General features: G+C 37.2%; 3 protein-coding genes and 1 long non-coding RNA gene across 8 annotated transcripts; 1 reads left to right on the top strand and 3 right to left on the bottom strand.

Moving 5' to 3' along the window:
* Positions 1–1524: 1524 nt before the first annotated feature.
* On the bottom strand, positions 1525–3564 carry LOC131317291 (uncharacterized). The gene is made up of 3 exons (XM_058346849.1): positions 2733–3564; positions 2386–2630; positions 1525–2292 (listed from the first exon to the last, which is right to left on the bottom strand). The coding sequence occupies exons 1-3, from the start codon at positions 3562–3564 to the stop codon at positions 1525–1527; spliced, it is 1845 nt and encodes a 614-aa protein (XP_058202832.1).
* Positions 3565–6846: 3282 nt separating this feature from the next.
* Positions 6847–7632, bottom strand: LOC131317293 (uncharacterized). Its single transcript, XM_058346850.1, has 3 exons — positions 7409–7632; positions 7075–7140; positions 6847–7002 (listed from the first exon to the last, which is right to left on the bottom strand). The coding sequence occupies exons 1-3, from the start codon at positions 7535–7537 to the stop codon at positions 6847–6849; spliced, it is 351 nt and encodes a 116-aa protein (XP_058202833.1). The 5' UTR covers positions 7538–7632.
* Positions 7633–7820: 188 nt separating this feature from the next.
* On the bottom strand, positions 7821–8424 carry LOC131315676 (uncharacterized). Its single transcript, XR_009196855.1, has 4 exons — positions 8345–8424; positions 8230–8253; positions 8063–8140; positions 7821–7969 (listed from the first exon to the last, which is right to left on the bottom strand). It is a non-coding gene; the product is annotated as an uncharacterized LOC131315676 (long non-coding RNA).
* Positions 8425–9329: 905 nt separating this feature from the next.
* LOC131315677 (uncharacterized) lies at positions 9330–15279 on the top strand. Of its 5 annotated transcripts, XR_009196858.1 has the most exons (5): positions 9353–9580; positions 9883–9949; positions 10235–10306; positions 11040–11135; positions 14320–15279. XR_009196858.1 is itself a non-coding variant. In XM_058344863.1 (4 exons), the coding sequence occupies exons 1-4, from the start codon at positions 9545–9547 to the stop codon at positions 14410–14412; spliced, it is 297 nt and encodes a 98-aa protein (XP_058200846.1). In that variant the 5' UTR covers positions 9369–9544; the 3' UTR covers positions 14413–15279. The 5 variants fall into 5 exon arrangements, 2 of the variants coding, with proteins under 2 accessions (XP_058200845.1, XP_058200846.1); XR_009196856.1 differs by having other exon boundaries at positions 9336–9580; positions 9883–10306; XM_058344863.1 differs by lacking the exon at positions 9883–9949 and having other exon boundaries at positions 9369–9580.
* Positions 15280–20065: the final 4786 nt, after the last annotated feature.

Consider the following 20065-nt stretch of genomic DNA (forward strand, 5'->3'; position numbering starts at 1 on the left):
AAAAATAATCTTGGTAGGTTGTTTCTTTACATAAGTATAATTAGGAGTCAAGATACATGCCCTGCAAGGGAGAGTCTACACCTTATTATGTACTTAATTGACAATTGTCTTACTTTGTTGAAAGAACCCCATTGCATAATTTCTTAATCACGAAGCAAAATTCAAAATTTCAGACATCCTGAACTTTAACCTTTGCATACACCAATGGTCAACACAGACCCAGTGTGCACCCTGTCGTTCTCTCTCTCTACAAACCAAATCCAATCATTTATTTCAAGACTATGGCACTTCCGAATTCTATTTCTAAATTCGGCAAATCTAAGTTAAATTGAAGAAAAAATGTAAAAACCAACCATTTAAAATTTAAACACACCAGCTAGTGCTCTGCATCAACTAAATCAGTAAAAATCTAAGCACACTGACCAGTGCTCTGCATTTAACAACATAAGAGCAAATATAAGCACACCAGCCAATGCTCTGCATTTAACAACATAAGTACAAATTTAAGCACACCAGTCAGTGCTCTGCATAATAAGTGAATACTTACAGAATTGAAGCCTTGAGATTCGACGTATTTGAGGGGATTTCTGCACAAACATAAAAATAAATAACTAAGTCGGGCTCATGTGTGCTACATAGATCGAAATAATAAAGAGTAAATAATGAACTGATGACATAAATCAGAATAGTAAAAGTTACCATTGGATCTCGAAGAGCATTCTCCCAGCCTAGATCACCATATTAAAGATGCTGAAACCCACACCTATACCTTCCAAGAGCTACTAGAAAGGCCAATGAGAGACATCCTTATTGTGGATGCTTTTGAAAGCATACCCAAACTAAGGTCACAACCAACCAACATCAGTTATAAGACTTCAAAGAAACTAAATGATTTTTAAACAGTCATGAGTACAGACAGTAAAATGCAGTTTCAATTTATATGGGAAATAACAAAACAAATATATACACCACTATTGTCAAAAGCCTTTACAAAAAGCGGCCTCCCATTGACTACACCCTAGGTTAGAAGACTTTACAAAATAGGGTCATAAATAGGGTCTCCTTGTCAAAAATATGTGCCTGCTTCCCAAAATTCCATATGCATGTAGACGTTCTCTTTCTAAGAAAAGCTTAGACTCCTATGGAATTAAGAGGCTTAAACTTCCTTTCCATGACTCTCCAAAATGTTTGAGTTTCAACTTCTATGTACCAGTTCAAAGCATGCACCACAATCTGTTAATTTAGTGAAACAATAAATTAGCATATAGATATTGCTCTAAAAGTTGTATATCAATCTGAAGTGTAAAACTCATCTTACACTATTTGTCAACCAGTGACGCAATCTAGTTGAATTGATCCTCTTTAGCTCCACATCATTTTCCTCCCAATCCTATAAAACCCCAATGAAAGCATAAAGGTAGTTATTTACTTGTCAAAACACCAACTTAGAATTAGGAATGAAATTGGATAAACAATACTTGTTGTACCATTTTGTGCACCTGGATTTTCATTTGAGTCTGAATGCTATAGCAAAATCTTTGGATAAACAACATTTGTTGTAGTGTCAGTTTTATCCTCAGGGAGGAGGATACTTATATGATCAAAAGATGTGCATCTACACAATGCGACATATAGCTGGCCATGACTAAACATTGGAGTGCGCAAATCTAAACCAATAAACTTTACTGATTGTCCCTGAGATTTATTTATAGTCATAGCATACGCCAAGCGAACTGAAAGTTGGCGTCTAGTCATTCGAAATGGAAATTCAGATGACGATGGTGTTAAGGAAATTCTGGGTATAAACTCCAAGTTTCCTGATTTTTCCCTAGATAAAATCTTTACTTCAATAATGCGCGTGCCACACCTAACAACCATCATTCTTGTGCCATTACAAAGTCCATTTTTGGGGGAAATGTTCCTTAACAACATTATAGGACAACCCACTTTCAACTCTACCCGAAAAGACAGAAGTCCAGGAGGATCCAATGAGTTTAAATACTCATTTGGATAGCGGTTCGTAATGGAACGATCAAGTTCATCATCTTCAGACATCTTATCTGCAGCTAAGTAAGTGAATGCATCTCCTGGAAACACGTTTAATGCGGCAACATTAATGGTATTGACATCCTCATTTTGAGCAGAAAGAATTGATCGTTCTGTCAAATAGGTTAGGGTTGATGTGGTTTGAATTTCCAGTTGTGGGTACACTGTAGACAATATTTCTGTTAGGTCTTGGCATTTGCGTATTGTGGGTGGAAGATGCACAATTTCTTGTGGATTAGTTCCAACCTAATAAGTTAAAAATCATCAAATTAGGAGATATAAATGTGTTCTTAATGCAAACTTGAAATTTTAGAAAGAAATAGTTAGAGAGAGGATTACCTCCATTAGGAATCTAGCAAAAGTAACATTTTCAGGATTCATCGGATTCAAGCGCATGTTCAAATCCAATGTCAAAACATGTATATCGTTCCATAATTCAGATATTCTCAATGACGCATTAATAATTTGTTCACGCACTCCTTTAGGTACCACTGGTAAAACTTGACGAAAATCTCCACCAAGAACTACAGTTATACCCCCAAATGGCTTTTCATTATCGCATATGTCCCTAAGGCTACGATCAACTGCTTCAACACAATATTTATGTTGCATAGCAACTTCATCCCATATTATGAGTTTTGTTTCCCTAAACAATTATGCTTGTAAAGAATTCTTGCTAAACCCACAGACAGAATTTTCCAACACATCCAATGGAATGCGAAAAGTCGAATGAGCAGTGCGACCTCCTAACAATAACAATGACGCAATACCATATAAAGCAATGGTTACAACGATATGGCCCAAGCTACGACATTTCAATGCAATAGTATTGTAGAGAAATGTTTTTCCTGTTCCAGCTCCACCATTCAGAAAGAAGGTAGTTCCTTTATTTTTGAAGATAGAAGAAATGATAGCATCAAAAGCAGTACGTTGTCCATTGTTTAGTCGCTCAATATTAGTTTGTATACCTACCTCTTGCGCCTCAATCTGTAGTTGCCGATGTTTTGAAATCAATTGGTTACCGAATACTACACTCCAATTTCCAATTGGTATAGGCATAGGCGGGAAGTCAAGTAAGTTTTTACTTGATTCTTGGAGCAATTCATCCAAAAGATACAAACCATAATCTTTGACTTGAGCCTCGGTTGGGTTGGCAATGGAAAATAATGTACGAATCTTATGCGCAAGATTATCGCATATATGGATACAAAATTGCTTCCATAGTGCACACGGATGTAGGGGAGAGCATTGTGTAAGAATAACGCCAAATAATCTCCTAAGTTGGTATCCAGTCTTCATGACTGAAGCCTCTTGAAGACATTGTATCCATTCCTCATCATCTTCCAAAAGCCCCGGCGCAACACATGCTAATTTAAAGGAACCGTACAATACATTGTTAACTGTGCGTAAGCTTTCAAACAAATCAAACCCTTTGACAACAGTTAATAGCAAACGCAGGTAAAACAATTCACCACAATTAGGGCTAGCAAAGTACATTCTACCTATTGCATACCCCATTACTCTTGGTGTCCAATATTAATTCGATTTCCAAACAAAATATTGCGGGAATTCTTGGTATGTGTACTTCTCAGCATCTTTATTTGAAGCATACCATGAGAAAAACCTAGTTAGGGTTGACACTTCTTGCGCAGCCCTATTTCTGATAGTCTCTGGCGAATCCGCAGGATTGAAAACGAATTGATGCATGCCACATAAGTGGATTGTCAATCGTGTAACTGTTGGGAGTTCTTCATGCATATGCTGACCAAATATTCGCCATGCAGCTTCTGACGGGCCAATATACCTCGCATCAAGATATTGTTGAATTTCATTTGCAGATCCCAACACCATGGTTGTGCGGTCGTAACCCTTATAAATGTACTTGTGAATATATTTGACACACCGCATACCTGCACATACCTCTACATTAATATGACAGTTGAACCGTTTGGAAAGATAAGGATTGTAAGGTACAACATCCCTATTATCAACTTCGTGCCCTCGAACAACATATACTTTGCCATCACTACGACGACGATAGATAGGATATCCATCTTGGTCCATGGTAGTTGATTCTGCAAAGGCTCGAGGATATCTTTTAGTACACTTTTCATTTTCCATACATGATGCATTCGGATTTCAAGCACCGCATGGTCCATGCACCATACAACTCTTGACAGTTTCGAAAAGCGCTAGTTCATCATTTGGATTTGGGAACTCGGCACAGATTAAGTTGTCTACTTGAGCGCATGTTCAAATCTTACATAGTCCTTCTAGAAAAAGAAGTGCGTGCATATGCGGTAGACCTCGTTTTTGAAATCCAATTGTATAACCATGTGCCACTTTTTTACCAAACACTTTGTTTCTTTCAATCTCCTTCATTAAAGCCTTTCTTTTTAACTCAATAACACGGGCAACTAAATTAGGACGATCTATAGGTTTTTGATGAGGCAACAAAGCTGAAGTAATTTTCGGCCAATTGGGATTTGCAGTCATGGTGAGAAAAATATCAGGGTGCTGGTTGTATCGTGTGATAGCCATTGAATCCTGAAAGATCTCAAATAGTGTCTTAGACCACCAACAAAAGAAGATGGCAAAATAAAACTTTTACCAATTTGGTTAGGGTTTAGCTCATCTGGATGGATACCAGTAAAATCTCGATAGGGTGCAATACGAAATTTGTCTTGATTGAGCTTATAGTATGTCAATCGATTTTGCTCAGTTGCAGCCCATGCATCTACCAGAAACTCCTGGAAGAGTTTACCTAACCTCAAAATTGTTGAATACTCATTCGGACGCTCAAACAATCGATAACTATAAAATTGCAGCTGAGTAAGTCGATTAGAAGATAGTTGATAAGTCCGAGTATCCCACTTTTTCATCTCAGGTTCCCATCCAAGCTCTCCATATGGGAACAGCAAAACATAATATAGTGGCAAGTATGCTGGGTGGCATTCATTAATTCGCATTAATCTATTATCTCCTCTCATATGTAAGATGATATCTCTCATTCCACTGGCCTTAGTTCCATCCTCTGGTACTACAACCGCAATCTCATCTGTTACCGGTAAATTATATCGTCGTCGATCCGTAGACGAACTGTAGTGAAGATGGGCCAGTAAATTCTGTCCTGTCTCAGCTAATTGATTCAAAATCGCATAAGCTTGGCGAAATTTACCTACAAAGGCATTAACCTCTAACAAACTGCCTTGTATTGTTTCAAGGACATCCCTCCTTAATCGAGGATTTCTCCGACTACGAATGTCTAAAGCAGAATTAGGGTCATAAATATACAATTGAGCGTATGATCCAATTTAACCTGCTTGCGGTAGTAATGATCCTATTCGATGTCGTAATTCCCCATGGATAGTGAATGGAGTAGGACCCCTCCCACTAAGTACTCTTGGATACAATGTAATGCCAAGGTTGGTAAAAGCATTGGCTGCATTGTAATCTCGAGTGTTACTTCGAAACGATTTGGATCTAACTTCATCACCATCATACAATGCTTTAAGGGGCGCAAGGGGTGTAGAAAGCAAATGTAGCTTTACTATTCCTTGCAGACAACAAGTTTCAAATAAGGGATTCTTTTTAGAAGATCTTGCCAACTTTTCATCCATCCAATGTAGGGCTTGACAGTGAGAACAATATAGAATGTCCATCTTGCCAAGATAATGCCTGCCTAAATTTATATGTGTAAGACTATGAACTCTTGAACTCGTAGGGATATTAATATTGTGATTCACATGATCAATTTGAGGGCGTTCCAATTTTAAATTTAAGGATATTATCTTAAAAATTAAACATGTTTTACCAGTTTCTTTGTGGAGCGGACGATGTGCTTGGCAAGGACATCAAACATGTGGAATTGTTCCTTGTTTCAGGTAAGTAGGATGCCGGCTCTGTCACTATGTTAGCCAAATTGGTAGAAACAATGTGCGTAACCCTTTGACGCTTTTGCGCAGGCTCGGTCCCATTGGTAGAAACTGTTCCTTGTTCTGAGCAAGTACGATGTCGGCAACTGGCTGTGGTAAAAGAGGTTATCTGTTGTACAGATTGAAGACATTGTCGCTTTTGTGGAGGGTCTACTCGTAAGCGTTGCCCAAGGGGAATCGCAATGTATTGTTTTAATCTCATTTCTAGATCTCGTCGCACATGTTGGGCTAATGTTGCTTTAGATATAACATTATCATTGAGTGCCTATAATATGAGACTTGTTATAAAATCTTATAGGTTGTATGTTCATCAGTCACCGTTTCAAATCAGCATATATGTCACAATTTATATAACTTAAAAGTAAGAGTTTGATAATGGAAACATAATATCAATGACTTCTAATGTGAATGCTCAAAATTAACGAAATATTCGTCCGAAAGTACATTATCTTTGTGCATGATATGCACACAACATAACATTAGTTCTACATGATAGTCTACAAATACAGAAAAATATGATATTCCAACAGGTTCTTTTCTTTTTTATGGAGTTTACTCAGTATGTATGGTAAGACAAACTTTAATAAATTTGCAAAGAGTCGTACCGTGGAATTTTCATGTAGTGCATTTTGTTGTAGAGATTGCAAACATTGTAGCTTTTGTGGAGGGTCTACTCGTAAGCATTGTCCAAGGGGAATCGCAGTGCATTGTTGTAATCTATTTTCTCGATCTCGTCGGGCACGTTGGGCTAATGTTGCTCTCGATATAAAATTATCATTAATTGCCTATAATATAAGACTTGTTATGAAATCTTATAGGTGGTATGTTCATCGGTCCACAAATACAGCAAAATTATGATATTCAATCAGGTTCCATTTTTATAGAGTTTCAGTAAATTGTCAAAGAGTCGTACCATGGAGTTTTCTTCACCCCTGTTTGCATATGTTCTAGTCTGTTGTCCCTTACCCATAGAGGTTCCCTTCGGTTTTTCCACAACTATTGCATCTGGCCTTCTTTTCTCCTATTGATAAATAGGTGACATGCATTCGTAATGTTTTAAAAATAAGAAAATAGATTTAGTTGGGGGACGTACCTGACGAATACGAATCTCCAGTTCATCATGGATTACAACTCCATTTCTATGATGAAGAAGATCAACCTAGAAATGGAAATTGAATAAAGAGGTTAAAAAAAGTTGCACCAAGAACTTATGGATTATAGGAAAAAAACTATAGATGACTTCTACTGTGATTAATCAAACCAAACATAATAATAATTTGGACAAACATTCAGCAGAGAGTCAATAGTATATAGTAAACTTCACATTCAATTCTCATTGGGTGTACTTGCTAAATCTCTTTAGGCAAGGGCAATTCCTAGTATATCTCTATGAAGACAAACATCGAGAAATGTAAGGAGAATCGTACAGAGGCATTTTCTTTTCTATTGTTCGAACATGTAGACTTTTGTTTCCCCTTGCCAATAGAGTTTGCCTTTCGTTTTTCCACAACTTTTGCTTCAACATTTCGTTCCTCCTTTAAACAAATAGGTATCATGCATTAAGAAATATCTAAAACATGATACAAAAAATATATGAATCTGGATGGAGTACTTCACAAATATAAACCGACTCAAACTTAAACCAATTTATTGTGGGCGTACTTGACGATTACGAAGTTCCAACTCATCGCGGATCACAACTCCACCATTTCTATGTTGATGAAGTTCAACTTGCAAAGTGATTTGTGAGAGGTTAAAGAAGTTATATGAAGATGTAGACTTAATGAGAAAAGCATAAAGGCGGCTTGAATTGAATTTTTAACAAATAAATTACATATCCTGAAAGTAAAAGTTCAATTGAAAAGCACGAAGACTTGTACCAAGGCATTATCTTTCCGCTTGTCCGCACATGTAGCCTTTTGTTTTCCTTTTCCCATACGGTTTGCCTGTAGTTTTTCCGCAGCTATTGCTTGAGCCTTTCGTTTTTCCTTTCAGCGAACAGGTAACATGTACATAAGTAAGATGGGGGAAAACAATTTGAAGAAATGAACATGGATAAAAGACTCAATTGGTGGACTTACTTCACGAATATGAATGGCGTTGAGGTCTCACTCATCGCGTATCATAACCCCGACATTGTTTTTTTGGAGGAGTTCAACCTATATACACAAAATTATTTGCGAGAATAAAGTCAGACCAAGAAGATGTCGACTTGCATAAGAAAAGAATTAAGGGAGCCTTCAATTACAGTTCTTTGCAAGTGTTTGTCTGCCTGTTCAATATGAGAAAAAGAACAAAGCATATGAGAATTCATAGATAGATATGCCAAGCATGCTTAACTCGTAGTGGGACAAACGACTTACTTGACCGAAAATATTAATGTTATCCATGATTCTAGAGTTAGCTTAGACCTTGATAAGTCGCTACAGGTAGTACTGCATAAGTCGCTACAAGTAGTACTGCAAAACCTGTCAAGTTTCATACGTAAGCCAGTGACCCTTTAAAGATTCGTGCATGTGCCAATTATAATGTTAAATTAAGGTAGGACCATAAGTCAATTGAATTGGAAATATATGAAAAAACACTAATTCATGAGTAGTCCAATTATGGAGAAATATCTTCACTGACTTCAGGGAAATAGTGATTTTGAGAACCTTTACTTAAGATAGCAATAGTTAGAAACTTGTTGAATACTCATAGCTGAAAGATCATACAATTAAACTACTAATAGCCGAGCATACCTTTTCAATGTTTGTAGGCAAAGACATTCTCTCAAGGGCTTTCGAAGTCCACACTTTTATGTTGTCCTCTATTCTACTGCTGACAAGAACAGTGGAATGAGGATGAGACTCAATGCAGTTCACCACATGTTCATCAGCTTCCATAACATGATTGAGTTCCCCGCCCTTCCTCTTTCAAATGAAAATCCGGCCACAGTCTGACCCACTCACAACATACTCACATTTAGGCCCAAAGAAGTTTACACCCTTTACAGTTTCAAAGTTCTTATGGCCCTTGTAGACTTGAGGACCAACTTTAACATCCACATCAGAAGGAGGTGATGCTGACTTATGCTCTGGTCCCATTTCACATGCATCACCACCCACAGACAGATCTAAGAGTCAATTTTTACTTTTTCTGTATTGAAGGGCATTACATGAGTGCCTCAACACAGATGTGGGCTAGCACTCACAACAATACTTTTGAAGAGAAAATAACTGTTGTTTCTGCTTTATCTACTTGTCAAGATGAAATGGGTACAGGATATCTTTTTGCTTTTCCATCTGAGCTATTTGACCGTTTACACCATTCACAAGGTAAGATTGCATCAGCATTCTTGTTTTTAAGTCAGCTTTTATTGCATATAACCGGCCCTTTTTTCCCCCTGTTTGCTTTTTTCAAACAATGGCAGGCCTTTTTGATTAATACGTTTTGCTGGTAATGCTCAAGCTTTGAAGATGGTAACATGGATGACTGACTACTTCTAGAACCATGTGCACAATGTGATAGCAAAGCACAATATTGAAAGGCACTGACGATCGTCGAATGAGGAAACTGGTGGCATGGATGATGTTCTTAAAAGATTATATGCAATAACGGTGCGTAGAACACATTACTGAATTTCCTTAGTTTTTTACCTTGGTTCTTTACCTGGTTAAATATAGTGAGATTTTCAGTTGGCTACTCTAATTATGAGGATCTCCTCTAAGCATCCATGGTTTAATGGTTAAAGCGCCCAACTCATAATTGGAGAGTTCGTAGGTTCAACCTATTGGATGCATGCTAATGGGACCCTCCACAAATAGGAGCCCCCAAAACTGGCGTTCACATGGCTTTTGGAAATTCCATTGTGTACAACATGACCTTATGGCTTCCTTTTTAGCATTTAGGCAATTTGCAGAAGGAGTTAATTCGAATCTGCAACTCTGCAACAAATTTGACACCTGCTTTTACTCTAAGTATATTTGGTATGATAATGCCCTACATAGCCGTATTTTGTGCATTGAACAAACTATTATCCTTTTTCAAGGTTAAGATGTACTTGAGTTTGGCAAATGCAACTCTATGGAGAATAGTGCATCAACAATTGTTGGATTTGGTTTGGAAGATCTTTTTTCTGTGGGTTTGTTTTTTTAATGGTGGTGGTATTCATTTTTTTGCTTTTCATTATAATGGTTTTCTTATTTGTAAAAAATAGGTGATACTTCTAAAGAATCAAAACTTTGATAGTCAATTATTGTAACTGTGTGTAGGGTGATTCCAAGCATTTATTGTTAGCTCATCTTTTTGATAAACCCTGCTCTCTAGGATTGCCTGCAATAAAGGTAATTGCCTTTTTCTATTGTTCGCGTTCCTGGTTTGTATTGAATCTACCCTTTTTTTACCTCTCTCAAACATGTTGTACCAAAAGAAGAAACGTTTTCATGAGCTGAGACCTTAGGCCATGCTAGGAAATATGAATTGTCCTACTGTATATTGAAGATACATCATTGAATTCTATTATTGGCTTCACCCAAATATATTCATTTGGACATGCTCGTTTTGTTGTTCTTGGCAAATTGGGTATGAAGCAACTGTTGCTGGAACCTGTTTGTTGAACTAGAAGTGTTACCCTGAACCACCAGATGTGCCTCTACGTGGTTATGGGATATAATTGGTGAAGGGCTCGTAGGGCTCCAATGATGCTAGTAAGATACTTGAACTATATGGCATAACATTAGTCAGTTAGTTATGGATTCCTGTCATAACTTAAAACTCGTACAAATATTGGCAATAAATGTCGAGTTGGATTTTAAGATGTCAAGGGTAATGTAAATTCCACATTTGGGGGACGAAAAAAGACCTTTGTTAAATGTGTGGTAAATCGATAGTTCACAATGAGTATTTGAGCAAACATTACATCAAAAGCAGGTAAGTATCCAATGTTTATATAGTGCTCCCATATGTTCCAGTGCGACTCTCAAGTAAATGTGCATTTTTTTCCCTCGATTATAGTAAAACCCATGTTAGCTCCTATTCCAAATACATTATTGCATAACTTCACTTATTACCTTGCAGGCTGATGATGTTTCTTATTTTCATGCCAATACTCATATACCAATTGTTATTGGATCTCAAATGCATTATGAAGTTACTGGTGATTCACTTTATAAGGTAAACATCTATAATTTCTTTGCTCTGCTTTTCTATACTTGTATGAAGAACAAAGGTTGTCTTCTGAGACGATGTTTCTTACAGGTGAATAGATTTTACACTTTTCTTCTTTTTGTTCATTGTCTTCCGCTTATGGTAAAACCGGTTTTTACTTTTGTTGAAACTTTTTCCTTCTTTTCTTCTTTCTTTTTTGTATCTCCTGGCTCTGGGTAAATTATCTTCTTGCTATTTGGGAGATCTCCGAATCTATGTAATATGAGCATTAAGGGAAGAAAATAAATCCGATGTCTCTCTTCTTCAAATTAGTGTAAGAGCAAAGACAATCAAGCTCAAATTTGTTCACACATTCTACTGCATAATTTGTTAACACATTATAACAATACTAACTTTCACCGATCAAAAAACTACAATAATAATTAGTGTAAGGATAATCAAAGTACTCATGCAACAACTAAGGCAACCCTCATGTGCAAAGGCTTTTAAAAGGGCTAAGACATCTGCTTTGATGGTGATTCTTGGTGGCTTTAGTGGAAAAAGAGTCGTGGTGGATTTCATTTCCATTACCTTACATTTTTTTCTCACTATTGTGAAATGAAAGGTCAAAGGTATTTGAAGTACCTAGGATATTTTACACATTTTATTTGATGTACATCTTATAAGTATCTAACATAGCTCCCCTAACATGGCCTATTTCATAAACCTCTCCTCAACAACAACAACATAACATAAACCATCTAGTCCCCAATCATTGGGGGTATAGGCGGAGGATGATTGGAGACAGACCTAACCTTTGGCAATATATGCACAAAGTAGCTACTCTCAGAATACCACTGAAACAGTGGCCCCTTAAACCTCTCCTCACAAATATTTAAAATATCCTAAGCATTTGTGCACCCATTTTCCACAGAATTTTCCCAAATGTGGCAATGGTGGAAATAAAATTGATCAATCTCCTTTGAGAGTGTATGTGCAGTAGTGTCTTGCTGAAGCTTTTTGTAAGGACCCGTATTTTTTTTAGATATTATTTAAAAGTTTCATAAATGTTAGAAATTGAAGAAAATGTGAAATTTATTGAGTTTGTTTTGTTTTATTTGGGGTCAACGTGTTAGGATTGATATTTGAGGGAGTGCAAGTGTGATTTGTGGGGGTGCTAGTATATAAGTGTAAGTGTGTGTGTAGGAGAACAAAATTCTCCCATCTCACTCTCTCTCTATCTCCCGATCTCTCCCTCTCCAACACTCAAAACTCCAACCCTCACTCAAAACCCATGGCAAATAACCTCCAATCCTTCATCCATTCACGTTGTTGAGCTCAAAATTTCGTGGTTTCGCTCGGAGGAGGAGATTCGGTTGATTTTGAAGTTTTCGGAGTCTAGGGCTTGATCAATCGCTTGGGTTTCGACCACATGAGGTAGGAATTTCTTACTCTTGTTATGAGTTTACGTGATGATTATGTGCCTAAATTGTGCCTTAGTTTGTTGGGTTTTGAGTTTGTGCTCGTTCTTGGTTTTCTGCAAAATCGCCCGCTGTATTGCATTGGTACCAATACCAACTTTTTGAGGTACCGATACCTTAGTACCAATACCTATTTTTTGAGGTACCAAATACCTACTTTTTGAGGTATTGGTACCTTGACTCTAATTGCTCACTGGATTGGTTTGGTACCAATACCTACTTTTTGAGGTATTGGTACCAATGATTCGTTTATTGTTCTAATCCTTTCGATACTCGTTAAAGGTAATCTTAGTATCGTCGTAAATGAAAAATGAACCGTAAGGTTGTTTAGGTGTACCGTAGGTTATATGAGGCGTTGTGGTGAGTGTGATGGGTAGTTGTGAGTTTGGCTAGTGATCCAAAAGGGTAATATAGTAACTCGTATCCTTGTGATTTCATCTTGTTGATCACCCTAAACTCCTTGGGCTCTCGTTTTATGAGATTCTAGTAAAGTGGCTAGTGGTTAGAGAGTCGTAAAGTTACTTATGAGTTCAGTATGTTGTGTAGGTTATGGTGATGTACTTAATGGAAATGTGTGTGCTTATTTATTTGTTGGTGTATGTGACGGTTGATGATTTGTAGCATAATGAGATATGAATGACTATTTGAAGTTACGGACACAACGAAAACTTGACACTACGGTTATCACCACTCGGTGGTGAGACGACCGGAATTGACACTACGGGTATCACCATGGACATTCGGTGAGACGACCGGACCATGAAAATGAACGGGTATCACCATAGACATTCGTTGAGATGACCGGAAACGAGCGATACATGCGAAAACCTTGGATGTTATGAAATGAGATTATCGCAAAAAGAAAGAAAGATTGGTTTTTGCTAAATTGGATTGTTTAAAAGGGAAAAGGATTTTTCTATTGAAAATCCTCCAGCTATTCTTGAGCGAATCAACGGTTTCCGGTATTCGTGCACAGAATCAACGGACTCCGGCTATTCAAGCTCGAATCAGCAGAGTTTGACCACTATAGGTCATGTATTTCCATACATTACACCTATTTGGAAACAAAGGAGATTTGTTGATGAAACAAGGAATGCATGTGAAAGATTGTGAAATGAGAAAGAATGTGGGAACATACCTGATGTGATGAAACGGTTGAGAAATCAAATGTTGATTATTTGTGATTGATGTGGGAACGTTTGTGGCACTAGTGTGGCGTGTGAGATGATAGGTGTTGCATATAGGATTGTCTAGAATCCTTTAGCCATAGTGAGTTGTTTGTTGATAACCATATAAGTCTTGGGCATATCTGTCTATATTCATTCACTTTAGATGCATAACTCGGCATATTTTCTTATAATCTGTGTATAGATTTCTCTACTGGGCTAGTGTAGCTCAACCTATCATTTTCAGGTACATTGCAGGTCATTGTCGTGAAGTGCTTGGAGTGCATGCTAATGTTGTTGTTTAAAGCTATTTTTGGAAGCACTTGTCTATTTTTTTGTAAACTAAACTGTATTGTATTGTACATCTTTTGTGGAACTCTAAAATTTATTGGGCATGTTTGTGGATTTGAGGATCGAACTACCTTTTGGGTTATTAATTGTAACTCTGGTGAGGATTTTAATTATCAAATGTTATTATTATTTGTGTTGAAAATCGAGGACGTGACACTTTTATACTTGCTGAACGACATCACTAGTGGAAAGTGGCAATGATATTTTTTCCAGGAAATAGGGACCTCCTTCATGGATGTTGTTAATTCTTCCCACAGCAATGCAACAGGGGGCACATCAGTCGGCGAATTTTGGTATGATGTTTGAACCTATAATCGTAGATCTTACCTAAGAGTAAGCTCTTTTCCCCTAATATTAGACTGCCATCATCGGAGAGAATATACATGTAACCACTGAAATGTATGCTTGCCCACCTAATTGGTGGTTCCCCTTAATGCCCTTTTTGATCCTATGGTGTAGTACTTTTCTCCCTCATGCTATGTGCAAGTCAGACCCAAAGTGACTAGCAAGCACTCTAGCAACTGAAAATGAAGAGTCTTGTACAACTTATAACATGCTATTGGTATGTCGATGACTATTTAGAAAGTTGGGGCTGATTGGGCTAGTAGTGGAAAATAGATTTTAGTTTGTGTGACTCGCTACATTATATTACAATAATGTGCCAAATGTGGGGAACGCTTACTTCCAGATGTAGATATCACGATGACTTGGTTTGGTATGGTTAGGTGACAAGAGAGGTGGTGGCGAGAAGGGTCAAGGTTTTTACGTAGTTGGAAAACCCCTTGGAATATTTGGGTTGGTATCTTAGCAAGGCCATATTTATGACCATGAAACAAATCCTGCTTGGTTTGATTTTTTTTTGGAAGTGCTAAAATCCTACTTAGTATGGTATTTTTGGAAGTGTGTTAACCTTCCACAAGGAGAGTCAGAACCTCCCCTATCTCGTTCAATGGGAGATACCGGAATCTGGGATAGGCAATCTTTGCTTCAACGCATGATCGTTGACTCCTGAAAGACCTCACTGATATAAGAAAATTGTTCCAAAGACCCGAAGTAAAATTAGGAACATTGCCCTTTATCATGACCAAATGTGACCTAATCCTTTTAGAACGTGCTTGGATTTAACTCATAAATAAATCTTCAATTCCTCTCTCTCTCTCTCTCTCTCTCTCTCCCTCTCTCTCTCTCTCTCCACACACACACAGACACAAAAAAAAACCTGGCTGTGCCCTTGGGTTTTGGTTGTTAGAAGTTAAAGATCTTGACAAAAGAGAGTTGATGTCAATCTATGTCCAACTTTGGTGTTGCATACACTTCTCTGTTAGTGGGACTGCTATCAGCCATTGACTAGACTTCTCCATTACATAATATTACTCGTGTATTCAAGCATTGCACTGAGATTCTATCTAAGGCTTTTTTTCATGCTAGAAGTTGCAAAACATATTTATTTATGATGATTCCGAATGCTACCATAGGAAGTAAGAAATAAGGAATTGTGTGAGATATCTTTTCGTAAATGTGGACACCATTACAAGGTTATTTAATGAGAGTCCAGGACACAAGAACTAACATTATTTTTGTCATAGAACAGATTCTTTGAAACATCTCGAATCATTTGATAGCCTTGTGAAATACAGAGACCATGCCATGCATATTTGCATATAATGTTTGCATGAGTCATGCCACCAGAGTTTTTAGTGGACAAATCATATAGTTTTTAGTGGACAAATCATATATTTTTGAACATCAAATTGATTTCTAGGGGAACCAAAAGAAGTGCCTGAAGCCTCATAACTCTTTCTTTCTTTCTTTCTTTTGTATTGTTTTCCAAGCATACATTTCACTTTCTTTTTTCCTTTTGTTCCATATTGTTTGAGGACACAAAAACTTTAGTACATAATACACACACTAAGTAGCAATCTAGTGGACTAAAACTTCTTTCCTCTTCTAACGAGGTTCTTTGTCTCTAGATGCTGTTGAACCAAATGAATCTTGGTTGTTGTTATAGAAGAAATACTTGTCTATTTTCTTTTCCAGCCAAATTGTGCCACATTGTTGTATGTTTGACTAGTCTCGGGGTAAAGAGGACTTGGGTTGCAAGTTTAGATTCTCAAGTTAAGAAGTGCCAATGATAAAAATGATGTAGTCTTGCGAAGGTCGATTCATGCTAAAAATAGCCTTTTGGGTTCCATTGTCAAAGATGTATAACGAGAAGTAATGTATGCATTAAACAAATATAAGAGCTCCTTGTCTTGCCAACCATTACAGTTGCTTTGAACTTCCAGGTGGATCCCCAAAATAGATTCCTTTCATAAAATGACATCTGATGACACACATGCACGCACATTAGAACTTTTGGAATCGAATCCTTACTTTGGGGAAGAAGATCATCGAAGGTGCTTAAGGATTGTCTCCCGATGAGCAGAATAGGTAATGGATGAGATAAGGTTGGTAAATTGCAAAACATGACCAAAAACACATTGGTGTAGTAGGGAGGATACATTTTCACATTCCTTTGTCTTTGTTAAAAAAATCACATTTGTAAGTATTGTATTAAATTTTTGTGTATTCGTCTAGACGAGAGACATTGGAAAAGCAAAAAATTATGAGCAAAACTCATAATTTTTTTAAATAAATATGAAATTATCTGTCAGGAAACATTTGCTTTGGCTATATCACCAAACACACCCCACAAAAAATCCCACACAAATCCTTACAAAAATGACGTCCCATCCCACAAAACTTCATCTGCTACTGAGGCAGAGGATACTTTAGCTAAAGAACTAGCTAAGTCTACAAAAAATATAACCTAAAGAACTAGCAAAGTCAACAAAAAACATAAGCAGGTCTTGGACGAAAACTTGAACTACAGGAGTTTTACAAATGTAGCATACTGAAAGGAGAACCATATTACTTGCGGTTTTTACTGAACCACGTGGGCCCAAAATTTTATATTAACTTGCGGACGGTTAATGATCAAACTAACTATACATCTTAGGTTTCTTTGCTCTTCAGCATACCATATTTCGTGAAAACATACTAAACTTACAATACATCTTATGATAGATTTTCTTGTTTAACTATTATGGTTAAACATTGGATGCACTCAATATTTGGAGAAGCATTGCTTCCCTCCTATAATGAATTGTTATGGGTACTATTAAGCTGCATATATCGGTGAACCGATTTTAAGCTTTACTTTTCAAGTTTCTCTCTTCTCTCAGTTGTGTGGTAATATATTATTTTGTGAAGCTTCATTTTATCTATAATTCAACTTGAAAGTCATACAACCATATTAATGCTCTAAGCAACTAATTATTAACCTACAAATGCAAATTGTTTGCTTTCTTGTTACATCATATGTATAGATTATAATCAAATCCTTAAAAATTGCAACTATATTGTGTTACCAATTCTTACTTACATAAACATTCATAACAAAACCAAAGAATAAAAACTATTTGTGGAATCGGAGATATTTCATGTGCAAAAGTAAATGCAAGCCACGAGCCTTTAGGAACTTAAATGTCTCTGCTTGCACAGTTTTTATATATGGTACTTATTTTATCTAGGACTAACAAATGTGCCATTAGATATGCAATTTGATTTGGTTGTTTTGTAATTGGGAGCTTCGGTTTGTTAGCAGAATTATGGCTTTCATATGTGTTATGCATATATTTTGTTTGAAGAACACGCAATACTGTTACACATTGTACCCCAAAATACTTATAGAAAATCCGCCAACTTGATTAATTGGTGATTTTGACTAATGTGAGAATACCTAATTACTTCTTAGACCCTAAAATCTTGCCATTGGGGGTCCCCTAAAATCTAGGCGTGGGGGTCCGCTTAGGTCAACTTGTGACTTTCAGTGAATTTAGGTGGATTTAGATGGGTATTATAGTCTTCGTAACGATCCTATATGTACCTGACTTTTTCTATCAGCCTTTGGTTTGTAATTTTAGGGTAATAGTGTCATTTTGTTGTCTACCTTTTAATGAAGATGAGATGCAATAAAATATCTGATTAGGGATTATTCACCTACATAAAGCAAAAGATAGTCATGTTTCAAGCACGGTTAGTTGCAGTTCACCTATTAAGTTATTCGCCATCATTGCAATTATTTATGCTGATGAATTGATTAATTATTTCAAGCATGGTAGTGGACGAGGGGGAGGTTAAGGGCTAGAGGGGATGGTGGTTGTTGCCCATGGATGGTGGGTAGGGTGTAAATGAGCCAAGCCCAACCGAGCTTCGGCGAGCTCGAGCTTGGCTCATTTACTAAATGAGCCAAAAACTCGAGTTCGAGCTCGGCTCGAGCCCTTAACGAGCCGAGCTTAGTCATTTACTAAACGAGCCTCTTTAATCTAGCCGAGCCTCTCTTAACGAGCCAAGCTTTAGTCGAACGAGCCGAGAGCTCGGCTTGTTTATTAAACGAGCCAAAAACTCAAGCTCGAGCTCAGCTCAGCTCATTTACTAAATGAGCCAAGTGGATTCGAGCTTTAACGAGTCGAACTGAGTTGAGCTCGCAAGCTACTCGATTCGTTTACTTGGGTTAGTGTAGATTTGATAAAATTGGATTTAGGTTTACGTGGATGATGAGGGTATGTTTGAAAAGTTAATGTGGGTGTAGCAGAAACACAGCACTTGAAAGGTCTTTTTTGGTTTCAAGTAGAAATCGCTTTTGTTTCATTGGTTTCCAAGGAGGTAAAATTTGATAGTACAAAAGATGGAGTGAAATAATATGGAAACAGCTATTGAGGTGGTATGCTGGCATTCTTATGAAATCAAGTTTTGGGTCTTCATTGTAATTACAATTTTCATGTTTTCCTATCAGTATCAAGTTGCCAACCAATCCGTGTTACCTGCTTTGTCATATTATGCATACGTTATGCGGTTAACTTCTGTTTTAGCTATTTTATGTCATTGCAAGACCAAAACCTTGCGAAATATATGGGAAGTGCATATTAACAAGAGAGAACTCGCAGTAATGCATTTGAGGTTGGCGGCTACAAATGGTATGCAGAACCTGCATTTGGTTTTTGTTCTTTCCAATTGCATTTTTAATCTAATCGTTTAGTTCACTTTAGTGTTATGGTGGTTCCTCATTATTTGGGACCGATTCTTGAAATGCAGTGTTACTTTGGCTGCACCATTCATTTTCCTTGTAGATTCATGTCAATGCACACTTGACATGAGCATGTACGAGCCTCTTGGGTTAGCTTGAACCTGCTATGGTTTGAAGTTCTTAACCTATGGATTGGCCTAGGTCTAATAAGAGAAAATTTCATTTTAACCCCTGACCTTTTACTCAAATCATGCAAAGATACCTAACTTTTTAAAAATATCAATTAAACACCAGAGCTATCAAGAAACACATCAATGCTCCCCCTACCGTCAATCTCCATCCAAAACAAAAGAAAAATACTGACATGTATGTGAAAGTATTCGATATATCTTTGTGTATCTCTCTAATTAAGGCATAGATTAGGCATATCTTTTTTGTATATTTTCTAGGATTAGCTTTTCCTTAAACCATTGTCAGCATTGTATTATGTATCATCTCAATTAGCTATACAGATTCTCTTTTCTCTCATATGTTCTATCGCATGGTATTAGAGCGTGGTTCGATCAGACCCTAATCCTACCTCTGTTGATCGTCTTCTCTCTGAGTCACCCTCTCTGAGTCAGTCCTTTGTGCTGCAAATCTCAGTGTGTTTTCTCCCTCCCTCGTAATATCTCAGTCAACCATTTAGCACCCTACCCTCTCTTTCGACTCAGATCAGCCCCTCTCTAAGGACCTCTGCTCTTTCAAAACCCTCAATTGATATATGTTCTCAAAACCTTCAGCCAATCAAAACCCTTCAATGAATCATCTCCAATCTCTAGCAAACTCCCCTGACCTCCAACGAACTCCAAATCTCCCTCTCTCACTTCTTGAAACAGATCTATTTAAAAG

This window comes from Rhododendron vialii, chromosome 2a (assembly GCF_030253575.1).
Source record: "Rhododendron vialii isolate Sample 1 chromosome 2a, ASM3025357v1".
In the NCBI taxonomy this organism is placed as follows: Eukaryota; Viridiplantae; Streptophyta; class Magnoliopsida; order Ericales; family Ericaceae; genus Rhododendron; species Rhododendron vialii.

Bases quoted from the DNA above. Each gene is read 5' to 3' on its own strand.
- LOC131315677 (XM_058344862.1), top strand. From the start codon at position 9,545: ATGGATGATGTTCTTAAAAGATTATATGCAATAACG. The intron at 9,581-10,234 runs GTGCGTAGAACA...AACTGTGTGTAG, and splicing joins AAAGATTATATGCAATAACG to GGTGATTCCAAGCATTTATT. The intron at 10,307-11,039 runs GTAATTGCCTTT...ATTACCTTGCAG, and splicing joins TAGGATTGCCTGCAATAAAG to GCTGATGATGTTTCTTATTT.
- LOC131317293 (XM_058346850.1), bottom strand. From the start codon at position 7,537: ATGATACCTATTTGTTTAAAGGAGGAACGAAATGTTGAAGCAAAAGTT. The intron at 7,141-7,408 runs GTACGATTCTCC...TTCCATTTCTAG, and splicing joins ATAGAAAAGAAAATGCCTCT to GTTGATCTTCTTCATCATAG. The intron at 7,003-7,074 runs GTACGTCCCCCA...ATTTATCAATAG, and splicing joins TGGAGATTCGTATTCGTCAG to GAGAAAAGAAGGCCAGATGC.
- LOC131317291 (XM_058346849.1), bottom strand. From the start codon at position 3,564: ATGGGGTATGCAATAGGTAGAATGTACTTTGCTAGCCCTAATTGTGGT. The intron at 2,631-2,732 runs GTGGGTTTAGCA...GTGTTGAAGCAG, and splicing joins TGTGTTGGAAAATTCTGTCT to TTGATCGTAGCCTTAGGGAC. The intron at 2,293-2,385 runs GTAATCCTCTCT...TTAACTTATTAG, and splicing joins TTGCTAGATTCCTAATGGAG to GTTGGAACTAATCCACAAGA.